Source organism: Cervus elaphus, chromosome 16, assembly GCF_910594005.1.
Source record: "Cervus elaphus chromosome 16, mCerEla1.1, whole genome shotgun sequence".
Classification (NCBI taxonomy): domain Eukaryota; kingdom Metazoa; phylum Chordata; class Mammalia; order Artiodactyla; family Cervidae; genus Cervus; species Cervus elaphus.
This window is the reverse complement of record NC_057830.1, coordinates 41843425-41865423: the sequence shown is the minus strand read 5'-3', so window position 1 is coordinate 41865423 and position 21999 is coordinate 41843425. Positions and strand designations below refer to the sequence as shown.

Below are 21999 nucleotides of genomic sequence, written 5' to 3'. Positions count from 1 at the left end.
CAGAGCTGCCAATTACACTCTGGGCCTCGTGGGGGTGGGGGCTGTGGGGAGAAGGGCCCAGAGAGAGGGAGGTTCATGTACATCCATAGAGTCCCTTCAAGGGCTGCCTTCAGTGACACTGCAAACGGGTATTTCCTTTGGCTACTTCATGTAGCTCTGCTGACATGCCTGCCTGGTGGCCTAGAATGGAGTGGGGAGTTCCTACTACCTGGGATGGTGTCAAACAGTCAAAAGGCTGTTCTATAGAATAGGAGCTTGCTGTCCATCACCTGGGTGGGGAGCTGAATCTACAGATGTGGGGGCAGGGTGGGGTTGCGGGGAACATCATCCAATCCCTTCCCATCACACACTCAGTCTCCCCTCTCCTGGTGTTTTTCAGATCCCCATGGAGAAGACCCTGATGCTGGGAAAGCTTGAGAGAAGGAGGAGAAGGGGGCAACAGAGGATGAGATGGTTGGATGGCATCACTAACTCAATGGACATGAGTCTGAGCAAACTCTAGGAGATAATGAAGGACAGGGAAGCCTGGTGTGCTGCAGTCCCTGGGGCCACAAAGAGCCGGACACGACTGAGAGACCGAGCAACAGCAGCAATCACTGAAATCTTCCCACTAGTCAAGAGTGTGCTGGGCCCAGGGGCTGGCCGGGGCCCCTTGCCTTCACAGCTAATGCAGGGCATGGCTTTAGGGAGGTAATAACCCCGGGCCCGGCTGCAGCCTGCCCCTTTCATCTGGGGATCTCAGGCACTTTGCATGCATGAGTCACCCATCTTGCTGTATTCTAGCCAAGGAGGGGGCTAATTAACTCTTGGGAGGGAAACTGAGCAAAGGGTCTTGTTGAGGGGGTGGGGGGTTGGAGGTGGGGTTGGGGGAGTTGAACCAGGGTTTAGCCTGTGAATGAGACCTTGGCACAGAGGTGCCTCCTGGGGATTTTGGGGGTGGGAAAGCCAAGAGACTTTCAGAGGATATCCAGGGGCTGTCAAGATGCCGAAAATCCTTCCTGTGCAGACCAAAGAGTTTCTTCACAGCTTTCTAAAAGCAGACATCAGATCATGCGCTTTCTCCCCTCCAATCTATCTGTCATTTCACGATTGCCCATCACTTGCAGGGTACAATCCAGAATGTGAACATGACTGCAAGGCCTGACCTGTTCTGGTCTTTGTCCATCTGTCCAGGGGGCCACGGTTTTGGCTTTTCATTGCCCCATCAGCCACGGGAGCTGGGAGGTGTCATGTCTCCTCTCTGTCCCTGTCTCCACTCAGAGTTAACCCTTATCCCACTTCTCAGCCGTGAAGTGAAACATGACTTCCTCAGGAAACAGAGGCATTCCCAAGCCTTGACCAGCCCCCCACTCCCCATCACAAATCAGGTCCCCTCTACCCGCTCATAGCGCTTGCCACATTTGCTGGAATTTGCCTGTGGTCATCTGATGAAGAAGTTTGCCCTCCGGTCCAGAACTGGAAGCTCCATGAAACAAGCCTCATGTTGGGCCTGCATTTGTCACATGTGAATCCCCAGCACCTTGGCCTGAGGTCAGGCACATACAATGTGCCGACAGTGTTTGTTAAATGAATGCTCAGAATTGGGAGGGGCCGCGGGGATAAACCAACCACCCCTTGCCCCTTCTTCCTCCTTCAATTTCACAACTGAGGAAGTGGAATTTTACGGAGGGCAAGTGGCTTGCTCAAGGTCACATGGTGCCTCAATGACCCCTCAGGGCTAGAGACTCCCACCTCTTGCCTGTCGCTCCATCCCACCCCACTCCCCACCAACCACTTGCATTTTACAGGAGTGCCCCTAGCCCCAATGCTGGACATCAATGGATTTCCACCTCTTGGTTTTGGAAGGAGGACAGGTTTGGAAACAAAACATCCAACCATTAAGCCCTAGATGATTTTTTTTTAATTTGGAAGAGAAAGGGGGTTCCATACCCGGGGAGGGGGAGTCCATACGCAGACCATGGGTGGCAAGCAGGGTGGACACACCGACAGTGTGGAGCTTGAGGTCTGGCAGGCAGTTATTTCGGTTCAGGTTTGTCCGTGGTCTCATTGCTTACTACTCCCGGGTTCTGGCGACTTAGCACATCCAGGTAATATTGGGTCATGAACTGGGTGCTGGCTTCAGGTTCGCTCAGGTGGAAGTGGCTCAGAAATTTGTCCATTTTCCAAGAGCCTGGAAGGACAAACAGACCACAGGGAGGTGACAAGACAGAACTGTGGACTTGAGAACTAGCAGGGGCCCGAGAGGGAGGCCGGCTCTGGGGAATAGAGATGGCAGGTGGTGACCCTGGCCCTTGGTCTGAGGGCAGTAGGTGTCTGGGGTGCCCGCTGGATCCTGGCTGCAGGGGAAGCTCTGGACGTTAGCAGCATCTGGAAAGGATACTTCTCAGAGGACAGTGGGGACCAAGAGTCTGGACTGAGTCAAGGACGGCCTTTAATCTCTTTCTCCAGGTCTTTATTTGGCACAACTCTGCCTTCTCATTCGTGTGCAGAAAGGAAATGCCTGGTCAGGTGGGCTGCCCACTTCTGCCTCCCACCCATCTTTTCCTGCAAGTTCCCCTGACCTTGTGACTGTGGTCTGAAGGCCGCTTTTCTTCATACCGGGTCACCCCCATTGCCAAGGCTAGGATTGGCAGAAGTGTCTATGCCTTTCTTCCAATCTCTTCTCCAGAAGCCAGCCCGGCCACCTCCTCCCCAGTCCCAAGAGACCTCATGTGACAGGGCTCCTTCCCCGGCGGTGACACAGATAAAAGGTGGGGCACGTGGCCAGGCTGCTTCTCCTTGCTCTGAGGACCTAGATCCTGAAGGGGAGTGGAGAGTGGACGAGACGTTCCAGCCTGGACCCTGGGGAAGTCCAGTGGGTGCCCAAGTCAGAAGGGGCCTTTCCCAGGGGGAGAGAACAGAGGGCCGTGGGGGGAAGGAGGTGCATCTTTTAGAGCAAGTATGAACAGGCCTAGCAACAGGGCAAGGAGGGCAGGCCCCAGGCACAGGGGAGGGGCTTAGGGAAGTGGTCAGCGGCATATTCCCACGCTCTTGTTTCCCAAACCCTGGGCCTCAGGCACCCTTGGTGGATGATTGCCAGATGAAACACAGGTTGCCCAGTTCTATTTGAATTTCAGAGGAACAACGAATCCTCTGTTAGTGCAAGTGCATCCCACATATTGCATGGCCCAGACTTATACTAACAAATTATTCCTTGTTTATCTGAAACTCAAACTGAATGGAGCACCCTATAAGGACAGAGGAGCCTGGTGGGCTATAGTCCATATCGTTGCAGAGAGTTGGACGTGACTGAGCACACATTTACTTACCTATTTAATGTATTTATTGGGTTGCCCGAAAAGTTCAATCTGTTTTTTTCATACACTCATACAGAAAACCTGAACGAACTTTTCTGGCCTACCTAATATTTATTTATCCCCACCCCACCTTCTCCCCCGCCGACTGCCCCCAATCTAGCAGCCTTTCCCGGCTAGAGGAATTATTGCGGGTAGACCCTGCCTGGAGCAGGGCTAGACAGTGGCTGATCCAGCCTGAACCAGTGGAGACCTTTAACACACCAGGAGGATGAGGTGGGGGGCTGGCAGCCTAGCCTTCCTCCCTGAGCAGCCCCTTCACCCACCTGTGGCCCTTCGACTGCATCCACCTCCATTTTCAGCAATGAAGAAAGCAAGTCCCCTCTCTCTGCCGCCTGCCCTCCACCAGCTGTTGGCATTTCAAAGATGTTCTCAAGGAGAGGACAATTTTTAATCCAAATAAAACAATGATTTGGAAATAATACCAATAACATGGGGACTTCCATGATGGTCCCGTAGCTAAGACTTGGCGCTCTCAATGCCGGGGACCTGGGTTCCATCCCTGGTCAGGAAACTAAGATCCCACATGTTGAAACTAAGACCTGGGGAAGCCAAGTAAAAAATAATAAAAAAATAACAACAAGACAACACAGTGCTTCCTGTGTGCTGGGCTCGATTCCAGGAACTCCACGCATACTCACTTAATCCTCTCAAGGGAAGAAAAGTGAAGGTGAAAGTCGCTCAGCCTATCTGACTCTCTGCAACACAGAACACTGGGATTCTCCAGGCCAGAATACTGGAGTGGGTAGCCTTTCCCTTCTCCAGGGGATCTTCCCAACCCAGGGATCGAACCCAGGTCTCCCGCATTGCAGGAGGATTCTTTGCCAGCTGAGCCACAAGGGAAGCTCAAGAAAACTGGAGTGGGTAGCCTATCACTTCTCCAGCGGTTCTGCCTGACGCAGGAATCAAACCGGGGTCTCCTACATTGCAGGTGGAGTCTTTACTGACTGAGCTACTAAGGAAACCCCACAAGGGGAGAAAACTGTTTTTATTCTCAAAGCACAGATGGAATGATGGGGTCATAGGACCAGATTGGTGAAAAGGCTTTTAGGGGAATGGATGGGGGAAAGGAGGACTTCCCTGGTGGCTTAGATGGTGAAGAATCCGTGTGCCGATGCAGGAGACCTGGATTTAATCCCTGGGTCAGGAAGATCCCTTGGAGAAGGGAATGGCAACCCACTCCAGTATTCTTGCCTGGAGAATCCCATGGACAGAGGTTTGCAAAGACTTGGACATGACTGAGTAACTAACACACACACTTCAGGAAAAGGGCCACCACAGGTTCCCTCAAGTCTTATCTGGCTCTGTGTGCATTCAAATTGGGCCTTTGAGGGCTAGAAAACAGGTGTTTCAGGACTTCTCTTGGGGGGGGGGCAGTGGCCTGAGATGAAGACCCCACTGATGGGGGTTGGGGGGGGTGGTGGGGGGATGCTTTCCACTAGGATGGGAGGGAGGGAGTGAGGAGAGAGCAGGTGCTCGCCTGTCTGTGGCCTCTGCTCCCAGGGAGCTGGGCTGGCTGGAAAAGAACTGTAGTATCACGGCCCTGGGAAGGGGTGTGTGTGCATGTACGTGTGCATGCAAGCTTGCACGTGTGTGTATGTGTGTGCCAGCGCCAGGGAAAGGGTCATGGGTGAACTGGTGTGTGGCTGGCACGGAGGCAAGGGGACCTTCCCCACAGAGCACGGAGGAAGGAAACCTGTGGCAGGGAAGGAATTGAAACTCGTCACAAGATCAGGGCAAGTTGGCAGAAAGAAATCCCCTTGCACCCAGGGAGGCCTTGCTCAGCTCTCCCAGCAGTCTGCTCTCTTGATGGAGCTTGGGGCGGGGGTGCGCCTTCCAGGTCCCATTGCCGACATCCCTGGGGTTTCGGGTTTCTTGGGCAGCTTCTCAAACCAGCCGCATCCCTCGGCAGAGGCACCCAGTGCCCGGCTGCTAGCCCTGGCGGCCTCCTCCCCTGGCTTGGCCATGACTCCTTACACCTCCGTTTCCTGCCACAGAAGGCGAGAGGAACTGACCCTGTGCAAGTTCTAGAAGGAAGAGGGGTGAGTCAGGCCCTCTGGGCTGTGTGAGGAGCTGGGAGGCTGTGGCTTCTGTGGTCGCCACGCCGGAGGAAAGCCCCATCCTGCGTGGTAGTAGCTCTGGAGGGCTGCCCTGCAGGGAGGGGCGGGCAGCTGGCTTGCTCAGGCCACGCCCCTTGTGCCCAGACCCACCCTGGACCAGCTGTGCCTGGGGAGCCGACAGGACTGGCCACTGCACTTCTCAGGTCTCTGTGGCACGAGGCCTCCGGCTGCAGGGAGATGGGAGGAGGGCGGCTCCTGAACCAACGGCTGGAACACAGGGGTTCCTGGTCTCCTCAGGACGGGGCTGTGGCCGAGGATGTGCAGGGTGTTCCTTGCACAACCCTAGGGGGCAGCTGTTCTCATCCAGCAAAACCACACACACAGGCCGTTTGCTCACTCATTGGGTGGTGCGATGAGATATGTTAAATGTTGGGCTTCCCTGCTGGCTCAGTGGTAAAGAATCTGCCTGCCGATGCAGGAGACCCTGGTTTGATCCCTGGGTTGGGAAGATCCCTTGAAGAAGGGAATAGCAATCCACTCCAGTATTCTTGTCTGGAGTATTCCATGGACAGAGGAGCCTGACGGGTTCAGAAAGAGTCGGACACAACTTTATCGACTTACCAACTCAACAGTAACAGACCTTAGAGATGTAACAGACCTTAGAGATGTTCCAGACCTGGGCTGGGAGGTGGGGAGCGGGGAGAGCTAGGTCATCTCATCTAAAGCCATGGGGAGAGGGTGTTCTGAGCCTCTCTACCAAACACTGGGAGGGGGTGAGTGACCCTTGTCTTCAACAAACGGGAGACAAGCTCCAAGCTTCAGAGACTCATCCTATGAATTTGAGTCTTCGGGATGGCAAGACTGGAATGTTCAGGAATGGCCCTGAGGGAGGTTTTGACAGTCCATCTCTTCACCCCCAGCTTTCCAGATCTGTGGGGCTGGCTTACCACTGCTTGGGAGTGGTTCATCACATGGAATGGACACTCCCCCACCCCCGCCACCATCTAGTCTGTCAGGGTTTAAGAGGCAGGTGGTTCAGTAGTAAAGCATCTGCCTGCCAATGCAGGAGACCTGGGTTTGATCCCTGGGTTGGGAAGAACCCCTGGAGAAGAAAATGGCAACCCACTCCAGTTTTCTTGCCTGGGAAATCCCATGGACAGAGGAGCCCGGTGGGCTGTGATACATGGGGTCACAAAGAGCTGGACACGACTGAGTGAGCACTCATGCAAGAGACTGAGAAAGTGATGCTACACTAGTTCAGAAACACCCACCCACCAGGGTTTGGGAGAACAGGGCAGACAGCACCTGGGCTGCAATTCAGAAGCTCTGAGCTGAAGGGAATCTCAGACCCTGGGATCCAGGCCCCCCCAACACTGACAGCTGCTTCTGGGGGCTGCCAGGAGTGGTGGAGGGTTACTTGATCCAGGCCGCACTGCTGCCCTTGACAACTTTATGATATAGGATGATCAACCCTGTATTAGGGCCTTTCCTGTTGGCCCAGAAGTTAGGAATCCACCTTCCAACGCAGGGGGTCTCAGGTGCCATCCCTGGTCGGGGAACGAGGATCCCGTGTGCGGAGGGGCAACTAAGCCCATGCCACAACTTCTGAGCCCAGGTGCCACAAGCAGAGAAAGCCCACATGTGGCAGGAAGACTCAGCACAGCCAAAATTTAAAAGAAAGAAAAGAAACTGCTTTAAAAAATGAAACAAAAACTAACAAACAAAAACCCACTGGACTAGTAACAAGCTAGGCCTTCGTGGGATGGCCTCTCCACTGCATAGTGTGCAGCCCCAGGAGACGCGTGTCTATCCCCCCAGCGGGCCCGGAGTCTCTCCGCCAGACTCGCTCTTCAGACTTCCCTACAGCAGGATCGGCGCTCCTCTGTGTCCTTGCTCCCACCTGCCTCGCCATTTGGGTCTCAGTGGACCCTCAGGTGTCCCCCTCTCTCTGGGAGGGAGCGCCCCATTCAGGTTGGCTGGGGAAAGGGACAGGGCTCTAAACCTTGGCATGGGCCCCCCCCAGCCTCTGCTGGGACTCGTGGCCTCGTGGTGCCTGGCTCAGAGACGCCCCGTCACCCCAGGCTGGTGAGCTGTGTCTAACTGAGGCAGCCACCCTATTCCCCAGCCTCCGGCTGCCCTCCCTCTGCTCAGGGACACAAGTGCTTTCCTGTCAGGGGACAGTGGCCCTGAAGGAAAGACAAAAATTGAACACCAGCCTAATAAGCGTCCCACTGAGTGCCCAGCTTAGGTCTGTAATTTGTCTGGCTCTGCGTGGGGCTGGCTACCGTGAGGGGAGCGCTGATGCCTTTCTGATGAGATTAATGATGTCCTGGCGGTGGTGGGCGGGAGGCCTGAGCCTTTTATTTTTTTGTGCCGTTAAATGACATCCAGAGACTTCCACTCGGGAGCTGAAAAGCCCTCGTTCCATCACATCCAATTACTCCTAGAGAATATTTGCTGAGTAGCTGATCCTGCTGACTTGAGAGGCTCAGGGCAGAGGGGACTGCTGTGACTTTTGCGGGAGTGAGAGGGTGGGGATGTCAGGGAACTTTTCCAAGGGGGAGAGGAGAACCCCTGAGAGTTGGCGAGCGAAAGTGCAATTCCTAATTATCCAGTAAGTGGATCACCGGGCTCCTCCCTCCATTGTGCATTTGGGGGTGGGGGGTAGGTGTGGGTAAGGGACTGAGAAGAGGGGAGACTCCAAACTGTCCACTGAGCCCCCAGTTATCAATTACAGGGGCACTATGGTGATGGATGGCTGACTGGAGTTCTGGGTGAAAGTTGGGGATTATCTGCGGTTTCCGGATGATCTGTTCAGTACAGCTTGGGACGGCTGACGCTGGGCTTGACTGGGGTGTGTTCTGGAAGAGGGTGCCTGGGGCCTGTGGCGGTGGCAGGCGGTTCCGAGCCAGGGCGCCTGTCTGAGAGTTGCCCAGCATGGCCTCACCTGGGCCGCTGCCAGGCCCCCAGTCCTACCCGCTCTGCCAGGTGGGTAGGGCCCTTTGGAGGCAGAAGAGGGCTGCCTGACACAAGCCCACACAGTGACTCAGGGGCTGGGCCCCCGGGCTCCTGGGGCCTGGCCAGGTGAACCACCATGGGAGGTCATGGGGGGCGGGGAGGGCTGTTTTGCAGTGGGTTGTGTGCGTCTGTGTCTGTCTCTGCGTTTGGGCTGCTCCCCAGGCAGCACGCCCTTCGCTGCTGCTTGGCTTGCACTGGGTCTCCTCTCGCTGCCACCGGGCCTGGTGGATCCCCTGCCAGCATTGGGCCCTCACCATGGATGCTGCCCACTGCGGACGTTGCCTTTGTGCCCTTGGCCCTGGGCTTTCAAACATTTCCCCACAGCGCCCTTACCTCACTCACCCACAGAGCTCCACGGGCCTTCAGATGCCACAGGCAAGACTTCAACGCCACGGTGTGGCAAGTCTCTGCCCGTCCCTCCTCTCTGACCCCTGTGGGTGGGTGGCTCGCCCAGAGGCGGCTCCATTCAGCCGCCTGTGCTGCTGGGGGGCAAGATTCTGGCTGTCTGGTCTGGAGCCCAGGGACCCTCCTCTGCTCCTCCCACCCTGTTCTGCAAGGGGAGGTCTCCCTGCAGGTGCCCCGGGCTCCCGTGGTCAGGCAGACCCAGCCTGGCATGGCCTGTCAGTCCCCCTGGTGCCATGGCATGGTTCTGGGCCCATGCGTGGCCTTGGAGAGGCTCGAGGAGCCAGCTGTGGCAGAGGGGAATTCCCCGGCTCACCCCGAGGCGTGTGAGGCCGGCTTGTGGCACCCCTGGGCAAGGTGCCTGAGGGGTGACCCGGCATAGACCACAGCTCCTAGAGCTGAAGTCTCCACGTGGTGCCGGGTCGCAGCCTTCCTCCAGAGGAGGGTTGTGTGGGGGCATCACCAAGGACACCCAGGGCAATGGATGGCTTTGCTCCCTCTCAGACCCCACACCAGGGCCCAGAAGTCTGGTGGTCTGGGTCGGGGGAGACGGAATGTGGGTGAACTGTTGCCAAGACTCTTGGCCCAGAAAGCAGAAGAAAATGATCTTGCTGTGAACTGCAGACTCTTAGTCATGCGAGCCACTCACCATTCTGGGCCCTGATTTCCTCCTCTGCCCTGGGGTTGGTCGGGGGCATGGTGGTCACTGTGTTGCCCACCCCACATGGTTGGGTGGTGGGGGAGGGGCATGGCAGGCTGACAGAGCGGCGGGGACAGGGTGGGTGTGGACACTGAGATGGTCATTTGTGGGCACAGCGCTCACAGAAGCGGCTGTCTTAGCAGGTGTTAAAGGAAGTTGAACGTGAGGTGTGTTTGTGAGCGTGGGGGTGTGAGAATGTGCAGATCCCTGTGTGTGTGTGTGTGTGTGTGTGTGTGTGTGTGAATGGTTATCCGTGGGTGTGTCTCCTGAGCAAACACACTCATTGATTCAAAGTCCACAGAGGGCTGCACCCAGGGACAGGCGGCAAAAAGGGAACGTAAGACAGACCTGAGCTCTTTCTTCAAGGAAGAGACTAGAGAGTCTTGTAGTGGGAGTTGTTACTGTCCAGTTGCTCAGTCGTGTCTGACTCTTTGTGACCCCATGGCCTGCAGCACACCAGACTTCCCTGTTCTCCACTGTCTTCTGGAGTTTGCTCAAATTCATGCCCATTGACTTGGTGATGCCATCCAATCATCTCATCCTCAGTTGCCCCCTTCTCCTTTTGCCTTCGATCTTTCCTGGCATCGGGTTTTTTTTTTTTTTTTCCCCAATGAATCAACTCTTTGCATCAGGTGGCCCCAAGTATTGGAGCTTCAGCAACAGTCCTTCCAATTAATATTCAGGTTGATTTCCTTTATTATTGACTTGTTTGATCTTTGCAGTCCAAGGGGCTCTCAGGAGTGGTGGAAGTGGGAGCCGGCAAGAGGAAAATGTAAAAAATGCAGAAGAGAGAAAAGCAGGTGACTGAGGACATACAACTAGGTGTTTTGTGAGCACGTGAGCGTGCAATAGGAGCAGGAGATAGCAGGGGTGGCACTGACAGGGGTGGCCTTCTCACTGACTGAGGGAAGGCAGGCCCTTGGGGGACTTTGAGAGGCGCCGTGGACTGGTGTCCTGGTTTAAATGTGGTCCTGCTGTGGGGGGAGATGTTCTGCCCAGATTGGCATGCAGAGGCAAATCCATTGCTAGGTGAGCTGGTGGGCAGGTGGACATGAGTGAAGAAGCGGGGGTTAATGGGTGCTCTGGCAGCCTGTGGTCCAAGAGGGTGTGAAACAAGGTATCGAATGTGGGCCGTCTGCAGACAAGGCCCCTCAAAGCATTCGGTTGGTTCCTCTAGTACCTGGAAGTCCAGGGCCAAATCCAAGGCTGCCATGAGGACCATGTGCAGAGAAACCATCATGAAACCCAGATGAGCCCAGAGACCGGAATCTAGGCTTTGGGTGAGGAAGATGGGGAGGGGGGGGATGAAGATTAGACCTGGGGGAGGGGAGTTAGACTGGGAGGCCAAGGGGCAAGTCCTGTGTCTTATAGACCCAAGATAACGCCAGTTCCAAATCTGAGAAGGTGAAGTGTGGCCTTTGGGACAAATGTCAGTGAAACTGGGTCAGCCCTTGTCAGAGGGCACCAGTTCAGGCTCTATCAACCTCAGCGTTCTCTTCCATTTAGGGTGTGGTCAAATGGCAACCCACTCCAGTAGTCTTGCCTGGAGAACCCCGGGGATGGAGGAGCCTGGCGGGCTGTGTCTATGGGGTCGTGAAAGTGTCGGACGTGACTCAGCGAATGAACAACAAGAACAAGAACAAGAACAACAACATGATCAAGCGATGTGACCGTTGCCCTCTCTGTGAGCTCCTAGTGTCTGCAGAGGTTCGCCGGGCGACTCCACACATCTGCAGCAGCAGGGGTGTACTCCTGTACCCACAGCACCCAGAATGGGGCCTCGAACACTCTGGACACTGGGCGTCGCCTGCGTGGACTCAGAAGGCACTGCTGAATCATGATGTGGACAGTGGCACGTGGAGGAGGGAGCTGTGGAAAGGCAGGACTTCACACACTAGAAGCGAGGTGGGCCTGGATCCTCTTCCAGCAGCGGCCCCGGTGGCCCCGGATCTGATAAAAGGCCTCTGTCCAGAAGCCATGGGACTGGCGGGGCGAGTCGTGCCCAGATTTGTCTGGTGAAACTGGCAGGTGGGAGAGTTCCGTGAGCCAGCAGCAAATCTGTTGAGGGTCATTCAGGGGTAGACCAGCTAGACCAATCCCTTGTCTTGATAATGGAGATACTGAGGCCCAGGGAGGTGAGGTGGCTTGTCCAAGGTTGGACAGCAGGCATTTGGATGTTGAGATTTCCCATCTGCTGACCCCTCATATGTCATCCTGGGGTCACAAGACAAAGAGGAATCCTGGAGAGGGTTGGGGCCCCTGACCCTGAACAATGCCACCTCCTCCACCAATCCTGACCCCCAAAATAGTCATATAAGTTCAAGGAGAATAATCTCATGCTTTCTTCTCATTGAATCTTGTCATTCACAGCTAAGTCCCAGCGTGAGAGGCAACCCCAAAGGACTGAGTCAAGTTAACCATCCCCTGTGGATGCCCTTCTACATGGGCTCTTGCATACTGACCCCTCCCCTCCAGCCTCTGGATGCTGTTCCTGTCTGTTCATCCAGGGGTCACTTAACCAGGGTTGACCATGGCACACATACCCTGGGACTCCTCAACTCCCTCCATGGAAAGAAAACTAGATCAAAGTAAGCCCCAGGGCCTGTGCTCATGGGCAAGGCCCCTTGTCCTGGACTCCTGAGGGCTGGTCCAGCTTGGGGTGCCCAGAGACCCCCCCGGCACTGTACAAATGTTTCAGAGACTGCCCGGCCTTGGGAAATGCACACAGGCGGCTTCTGCTTTTGCAGTCAGCCCTGGGCTTCTCCACGCCACACACCTCTAGGCCCCCAGTGGCCTCCTGTCCTTTCATTCAAGTCTGTGCTGCCCACCGCGCCGGCGCAGTCTTCTCTGAAGAGTGACTTCTGTCTGTTACTCTTCCCATGGGCAATCTCCAGCAGTTCTCTATGGCCCCCACCCAAGTCATGTCTGTGCTGGGCTTTGGAGACCACTTTCTCCTTTCATCACCATCACAGGGGGCCTCCTCACTTTTTATATTAAAAAAAAAAATTTTATTTATTTATTTTTGGCTGTGCTGGGTCTTCGTTGCAGCTCGGGCTTTTCTCTAGCTGTGGGGAGTTGTGGGGAGCTCAGGCTTCTCATTGTGGCGGCTTCTCTTGTTGCAGAGTACAAGAAGATCCAGCATCTTGTTGCTCTAGGGCACACGGGTTTCAGTAGCTGTGGCTCCCGGGTTAGCTGTTCCACGGTATGTGGGATATTCCCGGACCAGGGATCAAACCCGTGTCCACACTGGCAAGTGGATTCCCAACCACTGGACCACCAGGGAGGCCCTTCTGACTTTAAAAAATAAGCTTTGCCTCTGTGGTTTCCCCAGTCCAGAGCACCCTTTTCCCCTTCACTCAAGGATTCAAATCTCTTCCTTCTCCAGGGCCGGCCTACACTTGGCCTCCTCCAAGCGGCCTCAGGACATTGTGGATTTGAAGATCCAACCCTTTGTTTTCTAGATGAGGAAATCGAGGCCCAGAGACATTAGCTGACTTCCTGAGAAGTCAAATCACTAGGTAGAGACTAGAAATCAGTGTTTCCTCACCCTGCAGTAAAATACTTTTCACTCTTCCCAGATGAAGAAGGTGTGTCGTCCTGGAGGGAAAGGGAACCTGGAAGGGGACAGGACTGTTTCTAAGTCCACTGGAGCTCCGGTTGTCCTTCAAGCCAGAAACACACAATTAAGTGCTTAATTATACGCTGCTCTGCATTGTTATTTGAGTGTTTCCAAAGGAGATTGTAAGCCCCTTGAGGGCAGGGAACTTTCCCTGTAACCTGGATCGTGTTCCCTCCAAAGCCTTTAGCACGGGGCACGTGGAAGACATCACAAGGTGGGACTGGAACCTGGGAACTTTCATCTGCCAGAATAACTTTACCGTCTCCACTGCTGGCAGCAAACAGAACAGCATATGGAAGCCAAAGAGACTCTGCCCGGTGGCAAGTCGGGTTCCAAAGTTTTCATGGAGATGGAAGGGGGGTGTCGGTGGGGGTGCACAAAAACCGTGGCTTTGGCAAAGATCCAAAGGGGACGAATAATGAGTTTCAGACCCGATGGGCTTGCAGTTTCATTGCCTGCTGCTGCTGTCATAGGAAAGGCACCGATGGCTCTGGAGGACAAGCTGTATAAGGGGTGGCAAAGGTCTCTGGTGCGCACCTCTCCTCCTCCTTTGCCCCTTTCGCAGCTCCTCTGGGCATCACCTAATGCTCCTCCTGCCTCCATCCCTCTCTCACCCTGGAAGAGCGCTTGGTCCGCTGGAGGCCCCTTCAGGGGACTGTCTGAACATTGTCCTGTCCAGGCACCTGCCCCGAGACCCTGGTGTTTAACGTGGACCTCGAAGGCACTGTGTTACTTTATTCGACTCCCATGTCGCATAAACGCTGTAGGCTGAGGTGTTGGTTTCCAGCCCCCCTGGAAAATCGCAGTACCGGGACGGGGGGAGGGGCTTCATGGTGAGACAGGGACCTAGGAACTGGAGAAACTCATCTTGGCCCGGGCAAGAAACATTTTTCTTTATTTTTTCTTTCCTTTCTCTCTTTGTATCCAAACTTGAAACTGTGTCTCTGGCAAAGCTGTTTGAACAGATTTACAGATTGGTGAGGTGCTGGGGGCGCCCGGGGAAGGTTCACCGGTGGAAAGGTTGTGCCAGCTCCACTTCCAGGGCGGCCTGGAGCCGCCCGTGATTGGCGGACCCTGCTCGGCACATCTGAAGGGCTCCACACGCCCCTCCTCTCCTCTGAGGCCCGAGGCAGGAGGCTTGTGACAATACCTTCTCTGGCTTCCCAGTGGGTTGGATCACTGGGTGAGAGGAAATGGCTGACGACACCCACCCACCCACTCACCCTTCTGTCAGCCTGGGGGCTGTGCCCTTTGTCCTCCCAAGTTGGCATTCTCTTCCCTTCCCGAAAACGGGGTGTGAGCCATACAGCGTGCAGGGATCACATTATTTCACACATTCCTGAAGAGAAATCTTAGGCTCAGAAAGGGGGTGTGGCCCTCACAGGGTCAGGTGAGTCGCCTGTGATGTCACATCTCAGCAGCCCCTTCAGGGCCTCAGCCCTGGTGGTGGGAGGACCAAGGCCAGGCAGGCTGGGCTAACCCCTGGGGGTCTGCGGGCTTCAGGTCCTCTGGAGAGTGCTGGGAGGGCTGCTCGGAGAAGCCAAAGAGGGGGCATGGCCAGGGATGTCTCTGCCCCACCACTGAGACAGCAGAGCAATTAAAGACCGATGAAGACAGACCGGCAGGATGGCATTCCAGGGCCCTCTTGCCCAGATCAGACTCAATTACCGGGCATAATTATATGCAGAAGTGCTGTGGGGTAGCTGCCCGCACATGCCATTTGAAGCTACTGGGGGAGATGCATCTTTCTTTGACTCTAGTTACCCACTTTGGGATCCTGCATTATAGACCCACCTACCCAACTAAAGCCTCCATCAGAGATGATGGAAATGGATTCTGGGGGAGACCATGTCTGATGTCAACATCTCTTTTAGGACACTCATCCCGGTTTATTCTCAAGAGACACCACACCCCTTGACTCTGGTCTCCAAGGTTCATGGACTTCCCTGGGGGCTCAGACGGTAAAGAACCTGCCTGCAAGTCAGGAGACCTGGGCTCGATCCCTGGGCCGGGAAGAGCCCCTGGAGAAGGGAATGGCAACCCACTCCAGTATTCTTGCCTGGAGAATCCCATGGACAGAGGAGACTGGCAGGTTGTAGTTCATGGAGTTGCAAAGAGTCAGACATGACTGAGCGACTAACACTCTGAGGCTCACGGATAGAGTTAAGGCCCCAACTTGCCCACAAATACTCAAACCATTCACTTCCACCCCAGGATTCACCCCAGTTTTGAAGAATGGGAAGGTCTTACCTCGAGTTTTGTTTTCTTTGGGAGAGAGAGAGATGGTCCTTCCTTCCTGAAGATAGACAAAGAACTGGTAGCGATGTAAGCCGCTGTGTGCTGGTGGGGAGGGAGGCTGGTAGGCTATGGGAAGAAAAAGGAGAGAGGGTGGGCTCCACGTGCCCCAGTACACAGGGGCTCCTGGCTGCTCTGGGCAGGGGGCAAAGGGTCAGTCTTGGTCCTTTCCATGGTCCTCGCTGACCCTCCTGGGGTCCCAGCTGTGGTGGTGGGGGTGTCCACATACTGCAGACCACCAGGCTTTATCTTGGGCAGAATCTCGTCTTCAGTCACTTCATTTAAGAAGCGCATTATTTGGGGTGGTGGGGGGAGGGGGAGGTGTGGGCAGGTTGAAGGTCTTGGGTGCTGGCTGGACTCTTGGGCCTTTCCGGACCAGTGGGTGTTGGTGTTGTCCCTTTTCCGCTTTGGTCTATCCTGATAGATTTCCTGCCTCAAGAGAAACCCCATCTTCCTCTGCGAGTGTGTTTGGCAGGGGATTTTTATTTATTTTCTCAGCATTTCCTTATGAACTCAATCCCCAAAGAAGCCAATTTCTTGGCTGGATCCGGAGGATCTGGAAGTGGTTACGGGGGTGGGTGGGACTCGGTTCAAAGGTTTGATCATGGAAGCTGTAGGATCTGGGTGCTTGGGGCACCGGGAGCTGACTCAGGCTCTTCCGGAGGAGAGTGCCCATCTCCCCTCCTTTTACTCTTTGTGCGGGAGGCACTCTTTGTTGAGGGGGAGATGTGGAGTGGGGACATCTCTCATCCTTCCCCTAAGTTTATGCAGGGCCCCAGGGGTTTTGCGGGTCGGACTTCTGCAGACTGTTCCAGCTGGGCCTCCTTCCAAGAGTGTGGTGCCTCTTTTCCCGCCCCTCTGCTCCCTTCATCTTTCTTTCCAAGGAACAGAGAATCTTCTGAGGGGTGGGTGGAGATGGAGTATTTGCAAGGATGCTGCTGGTGGGATGGAGCATTGGTACATGATGGCACCTCCCTCTCCTGATCATCAATTAGACAAGAATCACTTGCTTCTCGGAGTGGTGGGGGCATTCCTCATGGTGCACTTCCGGCCTCTGGTGCGCTCACAGCCAGGGGAATTCCTGACTATTCATTCCTCCCTGGATTTTTACATTGCAGAGCAGATGTGTGTGTGTGTGTGTGTGTGTGTGTGTGTGAACCCAGGGTCTGGCGGAAGTCATGTAAGTTGTGTGAACCAGGGTCTACACTGGGGTGGATGCAGATTTTGCAGGAACTGGTGGGCATGTGTGCCCAGGCTATTTTGGAGGGTCTCTGCCAGTGTGTGCATGTGGGTAAATTGACATTTTTTTTTCTTAAACAAATATTACTGACCAGTGATTGATCTCAGTGGTTCCGTTCAGCTGGGAATTTGTCCTAGGGGGAGATGGAGATGGAAGCGCTTCTCACTAGGGTGTTCCTGAAGAAACTCTCCCTCCAAAAGTGGAGCTGAGAGGCATGAGGAGGAAGGGAATGGACACATTTGTTGAGCTGCATCTTGGGGCCAGGCCCCAGCTAGGTGCTCTCCCATGTTACTTAGTCACGAGTGTTAGTCGCTCAGTTGTGTCCGACTCTGCGACCCCGTAGACTGTAGCCCGCCAGGTTCCTCTGTCCATGGGAATCTCCAGGCAGGAATACTGGAGTGGGTTGTCACATCCCCGGAATCCTCATCACGACTCGGGAAGGCGGGTATTATGGCCATTATCTCGATGAGGAAACTGGGGCTCTGAGTGATGAAGTCAGGCTGACAGTCGGTGGTGGAGCTGGGCTTTGAGTCCAGGCCTGTCTGGTGCCCGAGTCTGTGTTGCTTCACCAAACCATGAAACTCAGTTGGTTTTTTCCTTGCTCAACCCTTTGCCAGAGGCCAGCTCACCCCTGGAGCAGTTGCTTCAAGCTGAGTGGTGGGCCTGTCCTTGCTTGGGTGGATCCCAGAGGGAAAGGAGGGGGGAAGCTGGTGGTGAGGATGGGGGTGGGAAGAAGAGGGGATTGGAGAAAAGGATGGTCCATGCAGCTACACAGAAGGGCTGGGAGAGAGCAGGGAGGGGACCAAGCCCATCTGGGGGACAGTTCTGATTCCGGGTTCTGTCTCAGCAGAGCCCTGTAAGTTAATGTGGGCTCCATCTCTCACTGCTTGTGTGATATGGGGCAGGTGGGTCTATGCCACAGTTTCCTCCTCTTTATAAAGGAGATGTTGATGGCAGTGACCTTAAAGGACAATTGTGAAGATTAAATCAGAACGTCCAAGTGAACTCGGGGATCAGTGCTTCCCACACCGTGAAGCTGTATTGCTACGATGCTTGTCATTGCCCTGGCTGGGGGGAGGGGCCCTGCAGGGTGTCACTCACGCGATAACTCCTGGCCCTGAATCTTCCCTATCTTCATGTCGGTGCCCTGAAAATAAGAGACAGGCATGGGCAAGGGTTACTCCCAGGGCAGCGGAAGGCCACACCATCCACTCAGTCCCAGTGGGCTCTACTGAGTTCTCGCTTTCTCTCTGAGAGAGCAGGATGGGAAAGGAGGAAGCGGTCTGGTTGTCCTGGGGGATGCTGCTGGGACAGGCTGTGGGGTTTAGAATGGTGCCTCAGGGGGTCTGGGAGAGACAGATCCAGACATTGTTGGGGATGACCTGCTGGCGAGGCACAGACCCCCTGATCTATGGAGAGTTTGAGAGGACCCTTCTGGAAGAGACATCCCCCCTCACCCTCCGTGCCCCCAGGCTGAGCCCAGGATGCACCTCTCGGTCTGTGGGTTCAGTCAGATCGAGTGCCTGGGCTGACCATGCTCACTGCTTGCCCATCCTCTCGGGCTCTCTTTGGGACCTTCGGAATACTCGGCCAACGGCTGCCTGAGCAGCCAGCAGGGCAAGGGAGGGCTGGAGGAGGCTGGACCGCCTGATTCTGAGGCTCGAGGGGACTCGGTCCACCATGCTGGGTGGCTGGGGCAGCCTCAGTGTCCCCGTCCCTCCCCCTTTCCCTCCCCCTCCTCTCCCCTCAGTGTCTGTGAGATAATGAGGTGATCCCGGGCGGGCACTAATTACTGTTTGTGCAGGGCCGGGAGGTGCTCAGATGAAAGGCGCCGGAGCTGGGCCCCTGGGTCTGTGCCCGGCTCGGGGCCCCGGGCCATGCCAGGGAGTCCTGCGGCCCCTAGGTGTGGGGTTTTATAGCCTTAATGATGGTGATTAGTGCGGCTCTTCACTGGTTCTGCCAACACCTAACTGTGCCCCGGCCGCCTCTCCACCCAGCCCTGCTCCTTACCCGTGAGAGGAGGTGGGGGGGTGGGGGCCGGGGAGCAGCAATATTCTTCTCAGGTCTCTGCGGAGCTTCTCAGAGTCTGAGTGACCTAAACCTCAGCGTGGTTTCCTTTTGACGAAACTCAAGCCCCATTCCCCCATTCCAGACCTTCCATGTCCGTCCTGTTCTCCCCTCTAGGCTGCCGTTTGCCCAAGTGTGTGCCCTCCCTCCCCGCCCACTGCTCCTCCATGTCCAGCTAGGTCACCTATGGTAGGAAGAAGGGGCAGGAGACTGCAGAAAGATGGAGCCCCACATTGAGCCCCCCTCCCACTGTTTCCTGATGTCTTTTGACGTCCTTGCCCTCCCCCTCACCCCATCTTGTTTGCTCAGTAGCGTCCAGGTAGCCTTCTAATTCAGCCCCTCAGATGGACCCAAGTTCTGCTTACCCCCTCTCCCCCAGTATCAGGCCAGGCCTTATCCAGGGCTGGCTTGAGACCCTCTTGTGGCCAGCAGCTGAGGTGCTGGGATGGCTGGATGTGTGGGGGAAGCGGAGGCCCCTCCCCTGGATACCCTTCTCTCTCCCAGGAGAGGCGGGGAGGACCTGAGGCCTTCCAGTCGCTCTCTCCAAATAGCTCCCTGGTCTCTCTAGTAGGACTGAGGGGTGGGTGCTGAGGCCAGGGAAGCCCAGCCCAGCCTAGCCTCCCCCTCACTCCCAGCCTCCCCCTCATTCCTTCCCAAGTCAGCCCGGCCAGTGGTTTGTTTAAACAAAACAATAGCAACCTAGGCCGGCTGTTTCTTTTCAATTCCCCACAGGCTTGGGTCCCACCCAGAGTGATAAACAGGCCTCTCTCCTGGTGTAAGCACTGGGAGGGGGCGAGGGCGAGGTGGGCCCTGGGCCTGTGGGGTCAGAGCAGTGTGGAAAGTCTGATCGCAGCCTCCAGGAGGGTGGGGAGGTTCTCCGTCCCCTCCCTTTCACTCTGGGGAGTCTTTTTCTCATCGGCCGGGGCCAGCTTGGCAAGGACACATGCAAACCCTTAGTAACTCTGGCGGCCCTTCCTGCCTGCCTTCCCCTGCCCACTGCCCCCGAGATCGGCCGAGGCAGCTGCCAGGGGCCATGAGCAGACGGCACTGATGGCCTGAGAACCTAGAGGGTCTCCCTGGACCCTGTCCTGGGACAGATGCTGATCCTTGTTGGCAGGAAAAGCACCGTGGAAAGTTCAGAGAGAGGACCAGGCAGCAGGAGGGCCCCTGAGTGTGGTCAGCTCGGCTGCTATTTACTCAAGTTGGGTTGGGAATTGGCTAAGCTCCCCTTTGGCCATCCCCTTCCCTCACTGCTCTGTCCTCGGGGGCTTAAAGTTTCTACCACAGAACTAACACCTGGTGGGGGTCTTAGCAAACCAGATCCAAGGGTGAGCAAGTTGAGTCCCCAGAAGAGCTCACACAGGGCCCCCACCACACGAGTGGTGAGTGAGCGAATGCCAGAATGTTCTAGGAGGAGGGAGCCTCAGACCTGTTGACCTTGGACCCACAATACTTCTTCTAAGACACCGTGACAATCCCATTCCTTCTGTAGGAGGTGTTTTTGGGAACAGTGAAAGGCTTAGTTGCTCAGTCGTGTCTAACTCTTTGCAACCCTGTAGACTTTTGCCTGCCAGACTCCTCTGACTACGGGATTCTTCAGGTAAGGATGCTGGAGTTGGTAGCCATTTCCTTCTCCAGGGGATCTTCCTAACCTAGAGACTGAACCCAGTTTTCCCACAATGCAGGCAGATTCTTCACCATCTGAGCCACCCACCATTATGTATTTTTTTTTGGCCGTACCCCTGTGGCATGCAGGATCCTTGTTCCCTGACCAGGGACTGAACTGCATTGGAAGCGTGGAGTCTTAACCACTGGACCACCAGGGAAGTCCCAGGAAGACCATTATTAATGTATACAGATGTTACCCGGCTAGTGGAGGACAGGGAGGCCTGGAGTGCTACAGTCCGTGGGGTCGCAAAGAATCGGACTTGACTGAGTGACTGAACACCATGACCTGGAGGACTGGGGCTCCTGTGGCAATGATTATGCACCCCCTCGGCACCACCCCCGTCCCATGTGGAGACATGAACTCTCCTAAAGCATCATCGTGGCCTGCAGTGTCAACTTAGACAGCTGGAAAGTCACCTTAGACAGCTGGAAAGCTCTGGAGATGCAGGAGACTCGGGGGAATTTTGAAGAGAAGAGGGAGATCTATTATTCAGAGGAGGCGGGGCTGAGGGAAGTACCCTGAGAGTGGCAACAAGCTCAGCACTTGAGGACCAGACCCCACACCTGTCGAGTCTGAGCAGAGCGGAGCTTTGGCAGGAGAGCCTTGGGAGGGGAGGGGCTCCCTTCCATTCCCCACTACCCCACTCTTGGCCCCGAGGTGTGCTGCTCCTCTTTAAGACTGGCGCAGACAGAACTTCCTTTCCCTAACTACAGCTAAGACAGGTGGACATTTTCAAAAGGAACTTGTCTGAATGCTGATTCTTTAAAAGGAAATCGTGACAGAAATTACACACAGCATGAAAACAGTTGGATTGCTAATCCTCAATAACACTGAGATGTCCGGGGTGGGTTTTCTGGGATTTCAGGATGGGAGCACCAGAGGCGCTTGGGAGGGTGTCCTGGGCCCTTCTAAGTCACAGGGACCTGGTGGCCTTGGGACCGCAACTCCTTTCTTTATCAGCATCCTCTGGAAATGCGGAACCCAACCCTCAGCATCCTCTTAGCGGTGGGAGGGGAGGAGGAGGTGGGAAATTGCTAAGTTGGACCCTTAAATGCTCGGGATATAAGACAGTCTCCCCTCTTTCTTAGACTCTGGTGCTTGATGTGTGCATATGTGTGTGTAAATGTGCATGTGTGTGCATGAAGGGTGTGTACAGAGCTGGCTGGCATACAAACTGACACATACTATCCTAATCAGAGAGAAGCAGCTCAACTCTGTGGACCCTATGGAGGAATTTCCTGGTTTATAGAACACGAGACTTTCCTTCCAGCTCTCTCCCACCTCAGAACCCATCGTGTGTTGTTGAGCTAGTTTGAAACTGACATGTGAGATGTTTAAGAAGAGCTGGGGCTCGACAGGGAGTTGCAGCAGCCTCGTTTCATGGACCAGGGTGATGCAGGCTGTCTCAGCCAGGTTGTTGTTCTGACCGGGGCTTGTCTCAGGGCAAGTAAAGAACACAGTGCTGGGCTTTCCTGGTGACTCAGAGGTAAAGAATCCACCTTGCGAATGCAGGAGACACGGGTTCGGTCCCTGATCCGGGAAGATCCCAGATGCCATGGAGCAACTCAGCCTGTGC

The 21999-nt window shown here is 55.3% G+C and overlaps 1 protein-coding gene across 3 annotated transcripts in view; it reads right to left on the bottom strand.

Moving 5' to 3' along the window:
• Nucleotides 1-1877: 1877 nt before the first annotated feature.
• Nucleotides 1878-21999, bottom strand: part of PEBP4 (phosphatidylethanolamine binding protein 4) — a 221142-nt gene continuing 201020 nt past the window's right edge. For all 3 annotated transcript variants that reach the window (XM_043927400.1, XM_043927401.1, XM_043927398.1), the window contains exons 5-7: nt 17789-17834; nt 15403-15516; nt 1878-2170 (exon numbers count right to left, since the gene is read on the bottom strand). In XM_043927400.1, coding sequence (XP_043783335.1) covers nt 2016-2170; nt 15403-15516; nt 17789-17834 — 315 coding nt within the window. In that variant the 3' untranslated portion in view covers nt 1878-2015. The remainder of the gene's footprint in view (nt 2171-15402; nt 15517-17788; nt 17835-21999) is intronic.